At 38.7% G+C, this 22,425-nt stretch overlaps 1 protein-coding gene across 9 annotated transcripts in view; it reads right to left on the bottom strand.

The window, feature by feature from the left end:
- SMARCA2 (SWI/SNF related BAF chromatin remodeling complex subunit ATPase 2) overlaps positions 1-22,425 on the bottom strand; it is a 117,372-nt gene that overhangs the window by 58,478 nt on the left and 36,469 nt on the right. For all 9 annotated transcript variants that reach the window (XM_069775874.1, XM_069775873.1, XM_069775880.1 and 6 more), the window contains 12 exons: positions 20,230-20,356; positions 18,803-18,976; positions 18,405-18,578; positions 13,639-13,809; positions 11,927-11,980; positions 10,317-10,447; positions 10,011-10,071; positions 8,387-8,487; positions 7,937-8,084; positions 4,590-4,753; positions 2,748-2,814; positions 2,076-2,186 (listed from right to left, as the gene is read on the bottom strand). In XM_069775874.1, coding sequence (XP_069631975.1) covers positions 2,076-2,186; positions 2,748-2,814; positions 4,590-4,753; positions 7,937-8,084; positions 8,387-8,487; positions 10,011-10,071; positions 10,317-10,447; positions 11,927-11,980; positions 13,639-13,809; positions 18,405-18,578; positions 18,803-18,976; positions 20,230-20,356 — 1,483 coding nt within the window. The remainder of the gene's footprint in view (positions 1-2,075; positions 2,187-2,747; positions 2,815-4,589; positions 4,754-7,936; positions 8,085-8,386; positions 8,488-10,010; positions 10,072-10,316; positions 10,448-11,926; positions 11,981-13,638; positions 13,810-18,404; positions 18,579-18,802; positions 18,977-20,229; positions 20,357-22,425) is intronic.

The following is a 22,425-nucleotide window of genomic DNA, read 5'->3' as shown; positions in this document are numbered from 1 at the left end:
GTCAACTCATCTCAGTTACTGCATCTTCAAATAAAGTTTCTATTTCTGAATGTGAGAGCTTAAATGCAGTTACAGCAGACGTTGAAAGAAAGTTGCTCAAGCTCTCCGATACCACCTGTACTCCAACATGGGCCATCAACACATGTGCCACACCTACCATATGACTAGGAAGGCCTTGGTTTGTACTTTCAGTGGTGCTAACTAGTTCCATTTCCCAGGACAGGTTGAATGGCATAGTGCTGTCCTTCCTATCTTTTAGCAAGGGTGAGGAAAAACCTAGAGCAGAAGGAAAACTCTGCAGTCCCAAACTATTCTCAGGTGTTCAGAATTATGCTAAGAAAATGTACTGCCTTTGTATGAGAGAGGAAAAATGAATAATCTAAATATGCAGTATGTAACAGAATGAAATTAAGTGAAAACTAATAACAAAGGGACAGTTAAGACCACATGGTTTCTCCACATGGCAAAATACCTCCTTAGTCTGTGTAGTGTGTATATAGAATCATAGAATCATTTAGGTTGGAAAAGACCTTCAAGATCATAGAGTCCAACCATCAACCATGCCCACTAAACCATGTCCTGAAGTACCTCGTCCACTCGCTTTTTGAATACCTCCAGGGATGGTGACTCCACCACTTCCCTGGGCAGCCTATTCCAATGTCTGACAACCCTCTCAGTAAAAAATTTTTTCCTAATATCTAACCTACATCTCCCTTGCTGCAACTTGAGGCCATTTCCTCTCGTCCTGTCTCCAGCCACCTGACAGAAAAGACCAACACCCACCTCACTGCAACTCCCCTTCAGGTAGCTGTAGAGAGCCATAAGGTCTCCTCCCCTCAGCCTCCTCTTCTCCAGACTAAACAGCCCCAGTTCCCTCAGCCACTCCTCATAAGACTTGTGCTCCAGGCCCCTCACCAGCTTCGTTGCCCTTCTCTGGACACGCTCCAGCACCTCAATGTCTTTCCTGTAGTGAGGGGCCCAAAACTGAACACAGGACTCGAGGTGCGGCCTCACCAGTGCCCAGTACAGGGGAACAGTCACCTCCCTGCTCCTGGTGGCCACACTATTTCTGATACAAGCCAGGATGCTGTTGGCCTTCTTGGCCACCTGGGCACACTGCCGGCTCCTATTCAGCCGGCTGTCAACCAGCACCCCCAGGTCTTTTTCCACCAGGCAGCTTTCCAGCCACTCTTCCCCAAGCCTGTAGCGCTACATGGGGTTGCTGTGACCCAAGTGCAGGACCCGGCACTTGGCCTTGTTGAACCTCATACAATTGGCCTTGGCCCATTGATCTAGCCTGTCCAGATTCCTCTGTAGAGCCTCCTTACCCTCAAGCAGATCAACCCTCCCTCCCAACTTGGTGTCATCTGCGAACTTGCTGAGAGTGCACTCGATCCCCTCGTCCAGATCATTGATAAAGATATTAAAGAGAACTGGCCCCAGTACTGAGCCCTGGGGAACACCACTTGTGACCCGCCACCAACTGGATTTCACCCCATTCACCACAAAAATGACATATGAAACAGTCTTACAGTAGCTTTCAAATTAATTCATTATATTTGAGACACACCTATTGACAGTTAGTGAGCCTTTAAGAACTGGTCCATGTGTAGTAAAGAGTCTGGATACCAAATTCATGATACAGGTACCTATTTAGTCACTTGGGGGAAAGTGACCACATAGCTGGAAAGGCTCTAATAAGAGTGAGCTTCAGGTCAGAAACAATGGAAAAAAATTAAAGTCAGGACTGTAGATTAGGTTAAATGCCCTTAAGCAGAGGGACTAGAAGTCACATATTTCCAAGGACACCAGGTATACAGTACTGACAGAACTGCACAACGGAATTAGTCTCCTGGCCACATTCAGGGAAATCCTGTTGTTTACAGGGAGAAGAGCTGTGACTGAGAAGTCCAATCATAAACAGAGGAATAGAAAGTAAATGAAAGGTTTAACTTTTATTGAAGGACAGAACAACAATGCAGGACTTCCCTAGAAAACAACAATGTGTTTTATGCTATGTACCACTGGAAGGTGTCTTGACGGTCTTGCTGTTAAGAGATGACAGTCATTATTACCTTAGCAAGGATATGTTTGTCCTTTATTATGTACTCGTAAGTAGTTAAAAGAACATTAAATTTTCCACTTCGAAGCTGAGGAACGAGTGAGCGGCGCATTGCAGGTGTACCCTAAAAGAGAGAGAGAAGTGAGTAGTCACTCTTTCTTCTGATGAATAAAATATATCGTTTTTATGAATTTGCAGACACAGAGCAACGACATGAACTTGTAATCCTACAGTATTGCAAACAGTACATTGATGCATTCCAGACCTCTTCAGAGTGCTTTCCTAAAGACTTGCTGGAGTGTAAAGCTCTGTTTATGGGGCACTCGAAACATGTAGCTAGCAGTCTAGGCTCCTTACAAATTGCTTGGCTGTACCACCACTACTACAGTAGCCAAACAGCAAAGTATTCAGCTATGTATAAAATGTGAAGTAGTTATCATTTGTATTACTCTCATCAGAAGCCCTGCAACGTGACAATTAACAACTTTATTCTGCATTTTACTATGTGAAAGTAATTACTGTTTATTACAGTCTTCTTAGTATGATTAACTCTCACTGCTTAGTACCTGATATACATGACAAAACTTCACAAGCAAACAGTTTAGAAATGCACACAGAGGCAGAGGAAAAACTGGCTCTATTCTCGTTTCTTCAACTCTATAATCATATAAAAAGCCAATCAAACCTTGTAAGATATCTTCACCACAGAAGGAGCCCACTTGTCAAATTCGTACGTCCAATTGGATAATGTCCTATCATAGAGATGATAAAGAAAAAGTAATATATTTCATCATTTGCAGGTCAAACTTTATAAATGTTTCCAAGTGGTTGCCAACTTTTCAACACATTCCATGTAATCAACTCCCCTAATTAACAGTGTATTTTAAAAAAATGCACTTTATATACTGTAATAAAATACAAGCATCTCTGTGATGGGAGTACACAGAAAAAAGTGTGAAACCCTTTTTCTGCTATATTCAGGGGCCTCTCTGAAACCAATTCAGAGTAGTATTTTACGTGCATCTTTGTATTTTGGCGCATACTAAGGATAAGAAAAATAACCCTGAACAAAAACTAGATTTCTAAGTTCTTTTATACTACTTATAATCCAAAAACTGATGTTACAACTTTTCATATATAGTCTCATGAAGTTGATGATAGAATTTACCTGTGTTCTAATCGAGTAGAACTACTCATAGTGCCACCCAGTGCCACTATGCAGGTCCTGTTTTGCACTGTTTCTGCTGTTTGATCACAACAAATAGGTTTTTATGGCTAAGCTAGTTGCTGTCATGATACAGCAGCAAATAAAAACCTTGAGGTTTTTTGGTTGCTTGCTCTTTTTTTTCTTACTGGACCTGTGATGGCAGCAGTACTAGCTACTAAGAAAAGGCAGGAAAAGGCAGCTTTTAAAATGTATATGAGACAGAAATTTCAAGTCCTCTCCTTTAGAAACAGAAGAAAAAACATTACCAAATACTTAGAAGAAATCTGATTTTTACTGTGCCCATGTGAAATCTGACATTAATAACACTCTCCCTTTATTTTTAACTTTGTTTTACTTTACAGACCCTCTCCCAGCCACTTCTTTTCACACTAGAACTCATCATTTGTATTCACACAATTAGCATAGCTGTGGTATTTATGTCAGTCAATCAGTTACTACTGCAGCACAGCCAGAAGACAGGATACCTCAAAAGAAATCAAAAGAGATGACCACAGATAAAATTTATCCCAATCCTACAACGCATTTGCATACTCAGCACAATTGGTGGACAAATTATCTAACGAAAAGGCCAGGGAATCAATCAAGTCACTTACACACAAAAATAAGCAAACAACCCCTCAATAGCCTACATCAGTTTTACACTGCTTGACAGTTTTTATTTAAAACACAGAACTTCAAATCACTAAACCCCACACCTCACATTTGGAGAAAGCAAAATGCATTAAAAGAAATGTATAAAACAAGCAGCATCTTGGAAAGCTAAGGAAAAGCAGAAGCAGACAGTACAATGAACAATCATAATCTGGACACCTGACCTAAGTGTGAATATCGCTCATCAAGGCTACACCTAGGGCTAGTTATACAGTACTTAAAACATCACCCAACTTTACTGAAGCACGATTACTTGGTATCAGATGGGGTGCCAGTTGTTTAAAGAATTAAGCAACAGATTTTTAATATCACAGTAAAAGTTGAATGGTGACCGGCAGGCATGTAATGTGAAAGAAATACCACCCCCTTCTTGTGGCTTAAGAGTGAATTACAGTAAATCCACTACTCGGTTTGCCAAAAGTGGGCAGTGAAACTAATGGAGTCAAGTGCTTTATCAGCCTTCTGGTCATCCTTCCAATGCAAGACAATTACCTGGGAAGAAATGATCAAAGAAAATACTGAATACATGCTCAGTGTAAACCCATTGTGCACCTCATCTCGGCATTACATGAAAAACAAGTGTGTGTTCTGAATAAACCAATCGGCAAAGCTTAGAATGATAACAGCAGAAAGACAGCCTTTACTTACGAAAGGGGAACAATGATGAGATAGGGTCCATTGAGTCTTTTGTGCTCCATCAGGTAAGTGATGAGTGCAATAGTCTGTATTGTCTTTCCTAGTCCCATTTCATCAGCTAAAATTCCATTCAGATTGTTATTATAGAGTGAAACCATCCATTCCAGTCCCTGGAGCTGAAATGAAGAATAGTTCCAGTTATTTAACACCCACACAAATAATTAACACCAGTACTACAGAAACAGAACCAAGGTTCTGATGTCCTTGCCTACTTAGACGCTGGATTTCCTTCAATAATACTATATGCATGGGGATCCCTGCCTATCTTAACATCTTTCCCCACAAAAAACCCAAAACAAAACAACCCAAAACCAGACCGAGATAAATTTCTGTTAACAGCTATATGGAAATCATCACTCCTGCTTAGCAGAGCCCGTAATATGAAGTCAGATTTCATACAGAGGTTTTTCTGTACTGCACACAAAGCAAAAAAGGCATTCCCATGTAAGGTTGATAAATTAACATTTAACAAAAAAATGTTAAATTAACATTGTAATTAACATTACAAAAGTTTGTTCTCCAATTTCAACACTGACAAATAATAAACTTTCTTGTGTATATTTCACGCCATTTGCCTGTGTCAATTAAAATCTTTCAAAGCCAAACCTATCAAGTCTGTGCAAAACATGTATGCCTCACACTTGCCAACTGCGTCACCGGTATGCTAAAGCTCTTGTAGCACATGTCCATTTAGCATCTGCTGTCCATACTTCCACATGTCAGAGTAGACTCCCTCTGTCCAGTTAAGCCTTGTGTATAAAATCCCAGAACTGGAAGGAAGCCAGAGTACTGTAGCTACGAAATGTCTACAGAATAGAGTTTCACACTCCAAGGAGTACTGCTAGAAAGCACTGACTCAGATGATTCCCTTGTCACACAGACTTCCACATAGCTGTGTATCACATTACTCATTCAAGTGCAAAGTAAGTTTTTGCTTCTAAGATCCAGACTTTTGGTGTGACTCATGCATGGCAATAGAAGCAAATTATGAGGCCTGAGAAGGTTCAGAGAGAAAACACTACATGCTTAAAGTAGTCTTCTGTTGTCCCTGCAAGAGAGTATCCTAAATAATGTTGCCAATTTACTGGCTTTATGTACTTGCTGATGGATTTATATCTAGGTATTAAACACTCAGGCCACCAAGAGCTGATCAGAATCTGTTCTGCAACCGTTATGTCCCACTTACAAAGTAGCTTCAGAATTAAGAATAGGAAAATGGTCTTTTCTACATCATTGAACTTTCTCCACCAATATACACCAATATGAAGGAAGACACAATCTGACCAAACTTGACAGTAAGAAACATGGAAAAGCAGAAAAAAATGTGAGAAGGAAAAAGCATGTAAAATCTAGAGGACAGAGAAATACAGGGAGTGGAGAGTCACAGAACAGTCCCCTGCAGAACATTCTTGCTAGAACCAAAGCCAAGCCTCAACGCTCCTGACATAAAGCTCCTTAGACAAGTGTACCTCTTGCCTGTGGTGCAATTGCTATATAGAACAGACACCAGAAAGAATGAATCTACTTCTCAATTGCTAGATATCACATTGAGCAGCTAAAGGACCTGCTCTAACTGGCAATCCCTGTGAGTGTCTGCATAACTCCACAGACTGAATTATTTTGTTTTGTGGCACACAGGGAAATTGCATTGCAAAACACAGATCTGCATAATGTAAGAATATTTCTATGTTCCGTAAGTAATTACAGCTCAGGAAGTAAAGGCATTATCACAATCTTAATCTCCCATCCATGAGCACTTTAAGCCAATACAGCCATCAAATTAGTATTGTTATACACTATTCACTTAGTACATCAGGTAAACCTTCCCAGGCAATGAATCAGGCTTATGCAGTAAAGAAGGCAGCTCACTGCATCTGTTGGCTCCCTGCTTCATTCGGTGCTCAAGCTGGACAACATACTGACAATGAGGCAGCAAAAATAAGAGGGCATGACAGTTGGGAAAAAGTAGCGTATTTCTCTGTATGGTTGGATTCTATCTTGTCTTGGTCACAGTATTCCTCAATGATGTCAGAAAAGTTATTTAACCTATTGTGTGCAGTCCCTGAATGACACATTCCTCTTTTTGTTGAGGGCTCACAGTGAGACACCTAGAAGTGCTGAGGATTCACACCAGAATTCACATTCAGATGGAGTTTTGCTATGAACAAGTAGGATCATGGGATTGTTCAGTTTGGACCAGACCTCAGGCAGTCTCTACACCAATTCCCCTGCCCAAAGCAGGTCCAGTCTTGGGACCAGGTTGCTCAAGGCTTTCTATGGTCAGCAATTGAAAACCTCCTAGGTAAAACCTCTCTGAGTCCCTGCTCCACAGTGGCACTGTCCTCTTCTGTACACCCAGTCTGAACACTCTTGTTTCAGCTTTTGTTTATTGTCTTGTTTTCCCACCATGTCCCACAGTGAGGAGCCCAATATAAAAATACTAAAATGCTTTGAAAAGAGAAATCAGCTTAACGCGTGAATTTCAAATTATTTAAATAAGCTACAGTAATAGATGGCAGTGCTCAGGAGCATAGGAAGCAGAGTCTGTAATCATAATGCTTTGCACACTTAGGAAGCAGTCTTCCTCCTAGTTATCTGCAGGCAGAAATAGATACACATCTTTATGACATCTTGATGAGTATTATTCTTTCATTTATGTGGAAGTAGAAATAATGTTCTGACTGCAGTAAATATGCATGTTCTTGGGGTTTCCTAGAAAGCTGTACAACAGCAGAAGTGTTGAAAACGTGTACCAAGGACATTTTCAATCATACATTAATCTAGCTTGTGTCAGAATACAGAAGCTCCTAGTTACTAAATCCACTGAATGTCTGTAAAGAATATGAGACATTAACCTCTACAGTAAAATATTTTTCTTGTTTCCAAATTTTATCTATTACTGCACTGAAATATTAGGATCTTAATTAAAAAATAAAAACGTAAACTTTTAAATATTGGAAGAAGAAAAATATTGTTAACCCACAACAAATGAAAACAATAAGCAGAACTGAAATTCCAGGTCAATGAGAAGGATAGCAAAACCAAAATATTACTGGTCTGCAATGAAAAAAATAGTTACTGTATATGCAGAAAGTTGGTATTATTATTCAAGCAGTATGTATGAAATGTTATCTGTGATAGGTAACTGTCATGGCTCGGCCCATGTAATGCCCAAATTCTAACCTACTAAAGATCTTGTATTTCTTAATAAATTTTCAGTTTGCCACTTGAAATACCACATTGAAATGTCGAGCATAATTCCAAGTTATAAGTATTTTAATGTTTTAATGATTTCTCACCTGATAATGTTTTAGTGTGCCATTAATAAGAAGAGAAGACTGCTTTTCCACCCTTTCTGTAATTGCATGAGCAACAGTATAGTAGGACTGAGACCCTCTAGCACTATATTGCATGCTATATTCATCATCCACATCTTGTTTGGCTGTCCTGGAAAGCAGAAAAAGAACTAAAGTGAATTCCCACAAACAACAGGGTTTTTTGACCACAGGTCACATATGTATGTCTAAAGAAACAGTGCAAATCCCCAACTGTGGCAAGTACACCGAAGGGTGCAAGCTAGTTTATAAACAGTACACAGTTAATACCAAATGATCATGTTCCTTCTCCTGCAGATGTTCATGCAGAGAAGCTACCACAACTCACTGCAATCTAGAACAAGACACTTTTGGGAAACATCACTGTAAGAAATCACAATACCTAACAAAGAACAGCACCTAAAGAAGACTTACTCAATTATTTGCTTTGCATCTTTCTCAGAAACTTCTTCACTGTTAGGATCCAGGAGTATCTTCTCATCTGCTTCTAACCTGCTTGATTCTTCCTCATCATCCTACAGAATACAGAAAAAGAACAGAGGTGCTGGGAAGTGCAACATCTTCCTAAGTCATACTTTCAACTGGCATTCACATATTGGTAGCTTTCATTAGTCAATGCTTTATGACAGAAACATGAATCACAAAGTTCAACTTACACATTTTCTGCAACAGAATTGCACTGCAGCATAACAAGAAGGACATTTTTGACATACATTAACCAACAGGAAGTCATGATACTTTGAAATAAAAAGTATTTTCCCCTTTAATGATCTTACTTTTAAAACCCTTAGTCTGTCTACTGTGTTCATGGAGAGGATTCCAATACCATGTATATGTTTATATCATATTCCAGACCTGTGTTAAGTTAATAAAGCTTAAAAGCCTGCTGTTTTAGTCTTCTAGTTTCTTAACTTGTTAAAAACAGACCACATTTTCACTCTTTTTAAAATAACTTAATTTGTCTTCTGGCTACAGATGCAACAGATAACCAACTACTTAAAATCTCCCTAATGAAGCTGAACAAAACGCTACTCCGAGTTCTGCAAGTGTATTCTCCTACAAATCATTTCCCCAGCTCTAAACAACATTGCTGCTGAAAAGTCTGTGCTAAAAATGTGGGCACATCTAACATTCCTCCCAGAATCTGACAGGTATCAGGCCCTCCCCTCCTATCTTAATACTGACAGATTTGTAGAATTACACTAGCAGTAATTAGTCCTACACAGGCACATACCTTAACATAATACAGTCCAGTCAATTTCAGTGGTAATTTAGTCTACCATTGTAAAGACTGCTAGCCTTAGGTGATCTGAATTCTACACCTAGTTCTGCTGCTAGCCTGTTGATTGAACATGGTCCTTCTCTACTCCTCTGTCTTCCTCTCCTTTAGAAAGTACTTGTCTGAAAAATGTTATGCAAGTATCGGTACTGATTATTCACAGTATCTAGTATTATGACCCTGCAGGGTTGGGATCTTCATGTGTGTTAATTTTAAGATTCTTTTTAGAATTTTTGTAATAATAGTATTTAAATCACCATTAAAGTACTGAATCAAATAAGGCTACCCTGAACAGTCTGAACCTAAATCCCTGATGTAATCCCTAACATTTTAGTAAACATAATATATAAAAAATAACTGTGTTATTCAGAACTGCCAATAAAACCTCCAATGCATAAACATTAAAGATGTTAACTTCATTCAGCACGAAGCCACAATACAGCCTTTTCTGACATATATTTTAAAATATGAACTTGCTTATATTCTCTGGTTCATGATTATTAATAGTCAGAGTAAAATACTTACTTTTCCTAACTCCGATTACCAGTTAGACATTTTCAGCATATATAAAGGACAACTGCTATGAACTGAAAAGAATTACAAACTAGCTGCTTTTCCTGTTTGTATTATTCTTAAAACACCTATACACCCAGTACTGCTTCCTTTCCTTCCTTATGAAAAAGAGGAAAATACCACAAGGAATAAGTACTTGTTTTTTACTGTATTACTTGTCAAAGTTTTTTTTTTAAAGACACATACCTCCTCCTCATATTCAGAGCCACTTTCATCTTCACTGTCTGACCTGGGAGCAACTTCATAGCTGTACAAAGACAACAGAAAGAGTATCAATTACAGATAACAAGAGGAAGGATTAGGTTCAATACATCTCCTACTCAGCTTACACATAATAAATGGAGTAGAATAGAATAAAATAGAATAGAATAGAATACAACAGAACAGAACAGAATAGAATAGATAAAAAGGAAAAAAGAATAACTAAGAGAAGCCCATGAAAAATATCAATGCAAATAGCAAAAGCAGCCCACTTGTATGCTAACTACTTACCCGGGGTTCATTTCCAGCCAAGCATCCAGCTGACTTGCTTTTGGTGCTTCTGGTCCAAGAAGAACTTTGCCAGTTTCAGTGTGAGTCACTTTGACTGGAAGGTCACTCATCTGACTGCTCTCATCTATGGGCTAAAAATTCAAATGAAATTTTGTACCATAAGGCAACTGAATTTCGTGCTTGTCATACATAAGAAATAATAGCACCTTCAAAATTCCAGATCTGAACAAGCAGTGAAATTTTGTTATTAGAAGCCACACCTTCCCACATGGCTATCAAGTGAACACTGAGACACAGTATTTCTATGTGCAGGATATTCTATGTGACATCCACAAATATATAACAGTATTCCAAATAAATTAACAAAATGGAAATGGAAAAGAATGCACTGTTGGCTTCTCTGAAATAGGACACAAGGTATGTATGCTTATAGGCATTTAATCCTGTTATTTACACCAATGGACATCCATAACAAAAAAACATACATAGACCTTATGACCTTTTCTCTTATATGGAGAAACACAGACGCAACAATTCAGTTAACTTTTTAAGTAAAGAAGGCCTATTTTAAAGATTCACTGTCCTGACTTCTTCAGTTAATGTGATAAAACACCTGCAATAACAAAACCTTTTACTTATCCTGGTGCTCTAACAAAACTAGAATACCATAATTACTTTTTCTGTTATTTCTTCGCCCTGTTTAATCACAGACTTTCTAAGTTTAGAAACCCTCTGCGTTCTACTACTGCTTCTACTGAAGAACCTTTTCCTTTTATATATATACATATATATGTAAACAAGAAAAAATAATTCTGAACAGTTATAAATACAGCAACTGACAGAGTATAAAACTTACCCCATTTCCATAAACACTGAAGTTACAGGAATGTTACCTGCATTTTCCTTGTGCAATTGTGACTATATTAAAGGATTTTACTATAACTCTTTAACTGCATCAGCAGAAATATCACTTGCAAGTACAAAAAAGATGAAAAGTAAAACAATAAATACAATTCTAATGTCTTAGTCTCAAAATACAATGAACAGAAAAATGGCATTACCAGAATAGTTCTTAATGAGGCAGCATGTACTCTGCTACTGAATGAAAAATACTATTCAAAGAATAACACAGAAAAATTACTCATTTCCATTTGATTATGAGGAAGAAAGAACTTTCAGATGTCTTAAGCCATCACAATACTATTATCTGTGCTGTGTCTGAAAGGTAATTACATGCAATGTCAACAATGTATTTTATAAAAAGGAGAAGCTAGAATATATTGTGTTTACAACCTCATTTTAGAAAGTAAATTATGTCTACACATGGACTGTAAGAAAACCATTTACTTTTAAGCATATAACAAAGCTGAGCAGGATTCTTCAGCATACTCAGTGATAAGATGCAATATGTTTTTCTTTTAGTCTACAACTTTCTGAAGAGAAACAGGCTAGCATAAATGTTACTCTAGGTAATTTTTATTACTGGTTATAAACAACAGCTCTTCTTAGAACATTTGTGGCCATGAATTTTTTGAAGCTATAGCAATGGCACACAGAACAATCACTGGAAAGTTTAAAAAAAAAAAAAATCCACCTTGTAAAATCCATACCTCTCCATCAGGACCAAGACCAGATGCCATTCCTTCTGCACTTTCTTCAGCCTTCTACAAGAAATGAAGAAGTGCAAAATATCACAGTCAGATTACAAGTATAGACAGAATGCTTTATATGATGTCAGCATTTCAGACCATGAAAATGTTTCACTCTATTTCTGAATAACCTGGGATACGCGTAATTTAAGGTGTGGGTGGATATAGCCATAGATAGGCACAGAGTTACTACCACACACACACAAACCATTTACTAGTATGAATATGGTTCCTACAACACCTCTAGTGACTGTAATAAATCTGCATCTAAGAAGTGGTTGGCCTACTGAATTTCTGGTACAGACCTAGAGCTCAGTTGCTTACAGACTGTGCTAATACAAATAAAATAGTAATTAAGTTTCATGCGATTTACTACTAATTTCCTCTAAAGTACTTTAATGTCAAGTTTCAGAGGTGTCACCAGGCATCATAGACTGTATTTTTGTGCAGGCACTTTTATTTTGGGTATGTACTTGTCCTGGTTTCAGCTGCAATAGAGTTAATTGCCTTCCTAGTAGCCGGTACGGTGCTACGTTTTGAGTTCAGTATGAGAAGAATGTTGATAACGTTGATGTTTTCAGTTGTTGCTAAGTAATGTTTAATATAAAGTCAAGGATTTTTCAGCTTCTCATGCCCAGCCAGCAAGAAAGACGGAGGGGACCAAGAAGCTGGAAGGGGACACAGCCAGGGCAGCTGACCCAAACTGGCCAAAGGGGTATTCCATACCATGTGACATCACATCTAGTATATAAACTGAGGGTACATTGACTGAGGGTATTTTTTTACTTGGATGAACAACAAGGGGAGGGGTCCATTCTTTTGTGTGTGAGACTACTCTCTAATATATTAAGATTATTATAGCTTAGCTACAGTCAATGGAGAGAAACCTTACAACTCAAACATACCACCACAAATAAGCAGTAAACATCAGTGATGTTCACTGTGCAAAGATCAGATCCTGCTATGAGAGCAGAAACATTTACCACCTATAGTTAAAAATTATTTTGGAAAGCCGGAATGTATGTTACAAAGGACAGAAATGTAAATAAAAAAAATAGCACTCTTCAGTTTCCACAACAAGTCTCTCTCACAGGGTAAGTACTTCATACAAAGAAAGGTAATTTTGAAAAGCTTCAATTAAATGTTAAGAATGCACAATGAACAATACTATGAGCGGAATACCCATTTACTCTAACAAACCTACCCAAGTTCTTTCTCTCTAGTTGTTTCCAATGGTCCTGCAAAAAGGACTGAGCCAACTGTAGAATGCGGAGGTCTAAAACGTCACCCTGTATGAAACAGCTACACAAACCAGACTTTTTCCATCTTCTTCATACAATGTATTTTGGATCCATTGGATCCTTTTGCAGTACTTTAATCCTAACTTACATGTCTGGCCCAATTTTGCCTGTAGACAATTTATCAGCAAGTCAATGTTAACAGCTCACAATTTTCTAATCCTGCTTCCTTCTCACGTTCTTTACAACTAATGATAGCAAATTTCTTACAGATTTCAGTGGAAAGATGAGTTCCCTCAGTGTTAAGAATCTGGCAGTGTAGATGATTTGAGATACTCTGGTATGTGTATGACAGTTGGGTATCACTATATTTATCAATATTAAAATTGGATTTGAAGAAAAGATGGCCTAAAAATACCAGCTATAACTACTTGCCTTCTTTCTTCTCCTTCTCTTCTTCTTCTCTTTGGCTGCTTGTGCTTGTTTATGCTCCCATACCAGGTTAGTCAAGTTAGCCACATACTCATCTGTCTGCTGCAATAGGTAGGCCAGGCGTCTATCTTTCTTTTGGTCAATCAGCTTACGGTAGCCTTCTTCATCTTCAGCCTAGCAATAGCAAATAGACATCAGCCATGAAAGAAATGCTTCCAAAGAAAAACCAACCAATTCCTATGTCAATAAGCATGTGTTATCTTAATCAGGTCATTATGATCTGCATAGGGGGACAACTAGATGGGTAAAGAACTCATTGGATGATCAGGCCCAGAGAGTCATACATTTGTGTTAATGGGTCACAGAATCACAGAATGGTTCAGGTTGTAAGAGACCTTAAAGATCATCTAGTTCCAACCCCTCTGCCATAGGCAGGGACACCTTCCACTAGAACAGGTCGCTCAAAGCCTCACCCAACCTGGCCTTGAACAATTCCAGGGATGGAGCATCCACAACTTCACTGGGCAACCTGTTTCAGTGCCTCACCACCCTCACGGTAAAGAATTTCTTACCACCCTCACAGCAAAGAATTTCTTCTTAATATCTAACCTAAATCTATCCCATTCCAGTTCAAAGCTGTTATCCTTCGTCCTATCGCTACATTCCCTGTTAAAAGAGTCCCTTCCCATCTTTCCTGTAGGCCCCCTTTAAGTACTGAAAGGCCTCAATAAGGACTCCCTGGAGCCTTCTGTTCTCCAGGCTGAACAACCTCAACTCTCGCAGCCTGTCCTCACAGCGGAGGTGCTCCAGCCCTCTGATCATCTGCACGGCCCTCCCCTGGACCTGCTCCAACAGGTCCATGTCTTTCTTATGCTGGAGGCCCCAGAGCTGAACACAGTACCCTGGGTAGGGTCTCACGAGAGCAGAGGGGGACAATCACGTCCCTCAGCCTGCTGGCCATGCTCCTTTTGATGCAGCACAGGATGCAACTGGCTTTCTGGGCTGCAAGCACACATTGCCTGCTTGTGTCCAGCTTTTCATCCACCAGTACCCCCAAGTCCTTCTCCGCAGGGCTGCAGAGGGTCACACTCTACCTGGAGACACTAAGAAGATGGATACCACAGGGATCTATCCTGGGGCATGTTGTGTTTAACATCTCTATCAGTGACCCAGAGGAAGGGATGGAGGGCACTCTAGTCAAGTTTGCAGATTACATGAAACTGGGGGATACCAGTCAATATGCTCGAGGGCTGGGCTACACTTCAGAAGGACCTGAACAGGCAGAGAAGTTGTGCCATTTCTGACCCTAGAGGTTTTCAAGACAGGACTGAAAAAAGCCTTGAGCAAGCTGCTTTGAACTCAATGTTGACATTTGTGGAGGTGGTTGGACTAGAGAGCTCCTTGTCAGTCTGAGTGACTCTGGGATTCTATGATTCTAAGTATCTCCTACTCTCACACACTAATGACTGGAAAACCTACAGCAGTTATGACAGGGGTGGGGGGAATCAATTAACACCACATCAAACAGATTACAATGCCCCGAAACAGAGATGCTTGCTAAGTCTCCTACAGAGATGATTTTTCAAAGACATGAAGTGCAGGTAGCCCATACCCAGAGGAAAAACATGGGAGCTGGATTTGAACTTGCATTTAGTCCTTTTTTCCAGTATGAATACAAATCTTTTTCTTTTACGTGTTAAAAGAAAATTTTCTTCTGGGCAGATTGTCTATCATCTTTCTACTCTGGTGTTATTTCATCTTCCATACAGGTCACTATCAGAGACAGGATTCACCAGATAAGCCATATCTCTGAGTCATTCTGGCAACTTCTGCACCCTTATAGCACTGCTTAAGTGTGTTATTAGGGGTAAGACATAACAGGAAATATTGTTTTCACGTGCTGTGAAGATGTAGTGCAGCTTTTGAGCATGTCAGAAAAATACATAGAAAGCAGCAGAGATGCCTTTGTCAATTTTGGCTAAAACAACAAATGAAGGAAGTATACAATGCCTTATAGAAACCAAATACAAAAAAGAAATATTTTAAAGATGACCACTTTAAAACACAGCACTCTGGGAGATAAAAGAAAATGTCCTCCTTTCTGGAGAGACACCAGAACTGCAGAAGGTTGGCAAGAACAGCTGTGATATTCAAACTGAGCTTGTAAAATTGCTTGTAAAATTCAGTTGTAATGCTTAAGCCATAAGAACCATAACACTCAAACCCTAAGCTTTTAGATTTATTATTATTACTAATCATTATTATTATCATTATTATTACTATTACTGAATAGACAGTCATTGTAATCTAGCCATGGTACTTCCTTTATACATTCAAGCTTGTCTTGACAGTATCTTTTTAAATCATACCAATGCCCATTCCTGCATGAGATATAAACTAGTATTAATGAGCCGTGACACAATCACCATTTCTAATCGTAGACAATGAAGGACAATCTGAGGAATGAATTCAACATTCCTGAAAAGGTATGTGAAGAGTTTTAGACACAGCACATTTTCTTAGACCACACCAAGCGTCTGAGAAGAGAACATGTTTGTAGAAACACCTAGTACATATGTGCAAATTCAAAAGTGATCACAATTGGACTAAAACTAAACAGGCAAAATAACCCCACTAACGTAACACACAGTTTGCTTTTGCAGAAGGGTTTAATTGAGCAGTAGGGGCAAATACTTCTGAGTGTAAAGCCCAAAACTGAAAATGCCTATGAAGTGCTGTATCTGTGGCAAGATTAACCACAGCCTCGGTGAAGGAGTCTTACGAGAAAGCACTGATATTCTGGAAGCACCGGTATCCTGTGCCACTTCTGGACATTCAATTCTACTTCATATTTTTCAGTAGTGGTGTCCTGACTTCAGCTGGGATAGAGTTAACTGTCTTCCTAGTAGCTGGTACAGTGCTATGTTTTGAGTTCAGTATGAGAAGAATGTTGATAACACTGATGTTTTCAGTTGTTGCTAAGTAATGCTTAGTTGAAGTCAAGGAGTTCTCAGCTTCTCATACCCAGCCAGCAAGAAAGACAGAGGGGCACAAGAAGTTGGGAGGGGACACAGCCAGGACGGCTGACCCAAACTGGCCAAGGGGTATCCTACACCTTGTGACATCATGTCCAGTATATAAACTGGGCGGAGTTGGCCTGGCGTGGATCACTGCTTGGAAACTAACTGGGCATCGGTCATCGGGTGGTAAACAATTGCATTGTGCATCATTTGTACATTCCAATCCTTCTATTATTACTGTTGTCATTTTATTAGTGTTATCATTATTAGCTTTTCTTTTTTGTTCTGTTAAACTGTTCTTACCTCAACCCACAAGTTTTACTTCCTTTCCCAGTTCTCTCCCCCATCCCAGTGGGTGGGGGTGGAAGTGAGTGAGCAGCTGCATGGTGCTTAGTTGCTGGCTGGGATTAAACCACGACAAGTGGACATCTTTATTATTTATCATACTACATGTTAGACTGACATAAGCTCAACCTAACAATGTACAAAAATATTTCTAAAATATCAAGATTATCTTTTTTTTAATCAGCTCTTTTTTCTCTAATAATTAACATTTTTATGAGCTTCACTGGATAGACTCCTGGCAATTATCTCTCATTATAAAAAAGCTCTACAATGCCAATTACTATGTAATTTTAAGAAATGCTCTAGAGCCTAAACATTTGTTATTCTCATATGCAAGTTCTTAATTTACATTTTACACACACTTTATTTCTAAGTTTTTTATCATTTTTATATTTAATTATTTCTACATTTCACTTTGTGAGTTTTTAAAACCAAACTGTTCAGTCCTTATTCCTGGTGGCAATAGATTCTGGACAGGGACTAGAGTTTTGCATTACATCTGCACCCATATTAGGTACGTATCGGTTTTTACCAGCATGTTTCAAAGTAAGCATGTCAATTCCCATTCAATTCTATGTTGGTAAAGTGTTAAACAAGAGCTAACCAATGTCTTGAAGAAATTTTTCCAGCCCCAGTTGCTAATGTACTTCTACATACACATTAATCTGTCTACACTTTAAATTCCAGAATTGTTTTAACTCCTGAAACGTAGGCAGCCCACTGATTGGTTCCACAGCATTCTGAAAAGACGTTATACACAAACCCATTCTACTATGTCCTAAGAATGATATAACTGATATTGTGCAAGTGCAAGGAAGGCAAAACTGAAATAGCAAGAAGGAGTATGGCCCTGGAGCATTAATGGGTAGAACTGACTGCTATTAATTCTCAAGATACACGCCATTACTGCTATTTGTTATGTATTTTCGCATGTGAAATCAGCTTTATATAAAAGTTGTGGAGTAATGCCATAAACAAGTTAATCATACGGAATCTTCAAAACAATAAACCTAGAAATAAAACATAGTCCAGTGTTTATATAATGGACCGATACCCCTGCAATTATATAACAGTGTCAGTATTTGAAGTTAATAAGATTAAGTTATGTTTTCAATGATGTTTGTGTGCTAAGTTTTCATGCTGGTAGAAAAAACAACTATTCTTATTAAAAAATTTTTAAAAAGAAGTAGCTATAGATTAAAATGAACAGTGTCACATTCACTACCATCATCAGAAATACACGTAATCAAACTGCAGAAGTTTTAGATTTATACTTTCTGTGTTAGAGAGGCTTCACTCTGCAAAGGAAATACATGGGTGTGGCTGAGACTGCATATGAAATATTAAAAGGATAGAGTATGTAATTTTAGCTAAAACAACCATATTCCTTCCTCTACTCCTTACCATTAGTCTCCTCATTCTTTCTTTCTCAATTCTCTCAGTTTCTTTTTTCTGCTCACGCTCAGTATTGGCGTGCCAAGTTGCTACAGCTTTAGAAAGCTTCTGAATTTTCCCAGCGACTGACCGGTGGTACTCTTTGAAATCTTTAGCGTGCTGCAATATGCTATTCAGATATTCCTAGAAAGAGAAACAAGTTAGTGCAGGCACTTGGACAAAGCACAGGATTTGAAATTGGTAATACAAAAGTTCTAACCCTAATGTTTTCCAATTGCTTACCACATGATTTGGAGTTTTTTTAATCTTAGAAACTACAAGGATAAATAAAATTTGTAAGAGAAGATCCACACAGCAAAGCAAGGTGCATTTCTGACATGGGACAAATAGCTAGTAAGTTAAAATACCTGATGCTTCTGCCTACGCTTCCTCTCCTGTTCTATCTTCTGCTGTTTCTCAAGCTTTTCTGTCATACGGGCCTCCCTCAAAGTCTGGCGCTTGCTTCGTTTGTAGGCTTTGGAGTTCAGTGCTGTCTCCAGTGTTGTATCACGACGCATGCAGGCTACTACCTCTTGTCTTAGCTACCAGTAGGAAAAAAGAAACACTTAAAAAAAAAAAATAGTTTTTAATTCATGGAGGAACAACTTTCAGCACTGGTATGGCAGAGTAAAACAGTAACAGTCCAGAAGATGTCCCAGCCTCCTCTTCCCTTTCTATTACAGTTCTGAAAAGACCCAGCATCTATACAGTTGCAGCAGCTATGTCTGTCTACCTAAACAAATCTTAAGTCTCCACAGGATGGCCAAAAGTGTTAATCACTCTTAATCATCATTTCTTCCTTCTTTACAAGATGCTGCAAATGACTGTCCTGCTGCAATGAAAGGTGCTAGCCAAGATGCTACACCATCGAAGTAAAACACAAATGAACACCATACGTAACATACTTTCTAGAGCTGGACCTGAACATAGCTGACAATCATTTCATTGCCAGCTGCACAGAAGACAGCAGGGAGAGGTAAATGTTAAGGGCTTGGAACAGTATTGCCACAGTCCCAGCAGTACAGCAGGGACAGCCTGCTGCTTTTCATCTGACCTCTGACAAAACTTCATTACAAAGGAGCGCCAAAGGTAGAGGGAAAGAAGACTTGGACATCACAGTAAAACTACTGCCAAGGCTTCTGTCAGGAAATATTTTTGCTTGACCTGCCAAATCACATCTTTGTTCTTCCAAACTAGCTAGAAAAGCCAATGGCAAGAGGCCCATAAAAGTCTGGCAGTGTGATTCTTTTTCTGAAATTAATTTGCTGATACATGCACTCAACATCCAACTTGTATCTTTGGTATGATCTTGTTATGCTTAATTTTCAAGGTCTGTATGCCACAGTGGAAATCCTGAAAACAGATCATAGAGAAATACCACACAGAATACCAACATACAACTCTTCGTAAAACAAGAGGACCCACAACAAACATGAAGTATGTCCAGAAAGAGGTGTCTATTGGGATTTGTGTTGAAAATCAGCTTGCAGCCTCTCCAGCTCTTGTTTTGCCTCTGTGTCAATGCCATGTTCATTCTGAAGGACAAACTTCTATGCTTACACTTTAGACTGGAAGACAAAGCAGGAAGCGAAAAGAACACTTGCACATTTTTATTAACAAAACAAAATCTAAGTTAAAAATTCCTGTGACTTGCTTATCGGTCAGTTTGTTCTCATGCAAAATCTTCTGCTTAGGCTCAATGCTGCTGCAAAATCTCTTGCCAGTTTACTCTTTGCTACATCAACACGTTTGGCTGTAACCTCTATGAGAATTTTCATGAAGCAAAAGGCATTACCTGGCGCTGGAAATTCAATAACCTAAGTGCCTTCAACTCCACTGTAGCTTTGGTTCGCAGATCAGGGGGCAGAGAACCAGGCAAGTTCTCCAGTTCCTGGATTCTGTGAGCAATTCGAGCCTGAAGCCTAAGTAAATAGAAAACTGGGTAAGACACCAGGAGAAATCTGTAAGTGGTTATCAAAATTATACAGTAAAAATAGGCAATTTATCTCAGGCATTTATTTGGCTTTCGCTAATTGTTTCTGAACTAGCAGGCTTTTGCAGAGATGACAGGTATCCTTTTCCACTTTGAAAATAAGTTGTCAAATAACGAAAATACCCCTTGGCCCTTCTTTTAATTTTGACTAAAAGTGTATGTGTGAAAAGAAACTTGAGAATTTTATTTTACTCGTACTATACAGGATTCTAATTTCAAGCTTCTTCAATGGGTATTGTTTTATACAGTGATGACAGAGACAGAACTTTCCTTAATATTTGGAATTCTACTTACTTATTTTATTGACAAATGAAAAGTTCCTTTACCTTTACCTTTATTAAAAAGTAAAGTATTCACACTTACATAGCTGTTACACTGTACATCAGATTGTATTTCCCTCTCCTTTACAAACTCCTTTTGCATTCATTTGCAGATGAGAGAGAGAGAGAGAGAGAGTGTAATGGACAAGCCAGACAGAACTTGGGTTTTTTCTGTTTTTTACACTGAAACCAGGATCACAGAGCTAACAGTTAGCATAGTTTTTGTGGTTTTATTTACAAGTAAGTACTTCTGTGAACTGCAAATTTCGCCAAGGCACTAAAATAACAGACCCCAAAATTTTAAGTTATACAAAAATTGCATCTAAGTTCAGCTGAATCAGTGCCCTCCATTTCCCACATGCTTTAGGAAAAACAAACAAACAAAAACCACACCACACACCCCCCAACCAAAACCACACATACACACTCCCCCCCCAACCAGAGAGTCCTCTCTCTCCCGAAATCAAAAACCTAAAGGCACAGGAACAGGAAGGTATCTCATCTCCCTACATTGCACAGGACTCACAAGATTTCTTTTTTACTTTTGCAAAGCACAAAACATCAGATCACGTTAGGAAAAGGTGTCTGCTGCTGTTTTCCTGTGTTAAGGACTTTGGAACTGCCAAAGGGAGAAAGAAAACACTTTCTATACGGCTTCTTTGCATACAGTGATCGTTCTTCCCCTGCCCTTTCATCCTCTCATTGCTCCACAGTATTAGCACTGTGACATAAACTCTCATACACTGAACATGTCAGCCTCGCAGCTGGAAAGTACATCACGCATCAGGCAAAATGGCTGCACCTGATACATGAGTCAGAACAAATCAAAATACTAGGATCTCACAGTAACTGCATGCATCATGACTTACATATAATCTGAAAAGCAACTGGAATCACTTGTACAGTTGCAGATAACATCTCTTCAGTAACAGTACTCCTTCCTAAAACTCCTAAGCTTCCTAAAACTATGCCATTTTTTGTATTACCAAAAGACTTATGAAGTTCCTGGAACAACAAAAAGGAGGTAATGCTCCATTACTGCAGAAGACTAACTTAGTGTCCTGAAGAGAGCAAAAAATTGAAGCAGAATTAGGTTAGTTAAGTTTTTCATACAGACTGAAAAGTAAATCAAGAAGGGTTACTTCCTACTAAAAAAAAGTTCCATTAAAAGCTACAGATATTTGTCCAGGCCAAGACAAGTTCATGATTCCCACAGGAAAAGTATTCACTCAGAAAATTACATTGGCATATTTTGTTCTTTCAAGTGTACGTACTACACTAAAAAAAGTCCACATTTTGTACAACTTCACCTGTCACTGAGCATTCCAGTTATTAAGAAGAGATTTTAGTGCACCTAAGGATGCAAAATCTTGAGAATTAAGTGGTTTTCTTGGAGATTAGGATGTACTATTGTACATCTATACAAAAAAGCAGCAGAGATGTACAAAGAGGATACTGTTCCAAATCACTGATGGGTGCTCTGCCTGTTGCTTACTCACACGTGGATGTAATCATGCATCACAACTACGATTTATTACTCTATTTCACTCCCCAAATAGCTGCAATACTTCTCCTGAAACCATCACCTACAAAACAGTTATACCCAAATCCCAGTTTCACTGACTTCAATGAAACTTTAGGGGAGCAGTCAGAACCTTTCCAAACTTCTCTTTTGAGC

Source organism: Haliaeetus albicilla, chromosome Z, assembly GCF_947461875.1.
Source record: "Haliaeetus albicilla chromosome Z, bHalAlb1.1, whole genome shotgun sequence".
NCBI lineage: Eukaryota > Metazoa > Chordata > Aves > Accipitriformes > Accipitridae > Haliaeetus > Haliaeetus albicilla.
The sequence above is the reverse complement of the archived record's forward strand: the minus strand, read 5'-3'. Positions and strand labels throughout refer to the sequence as shown.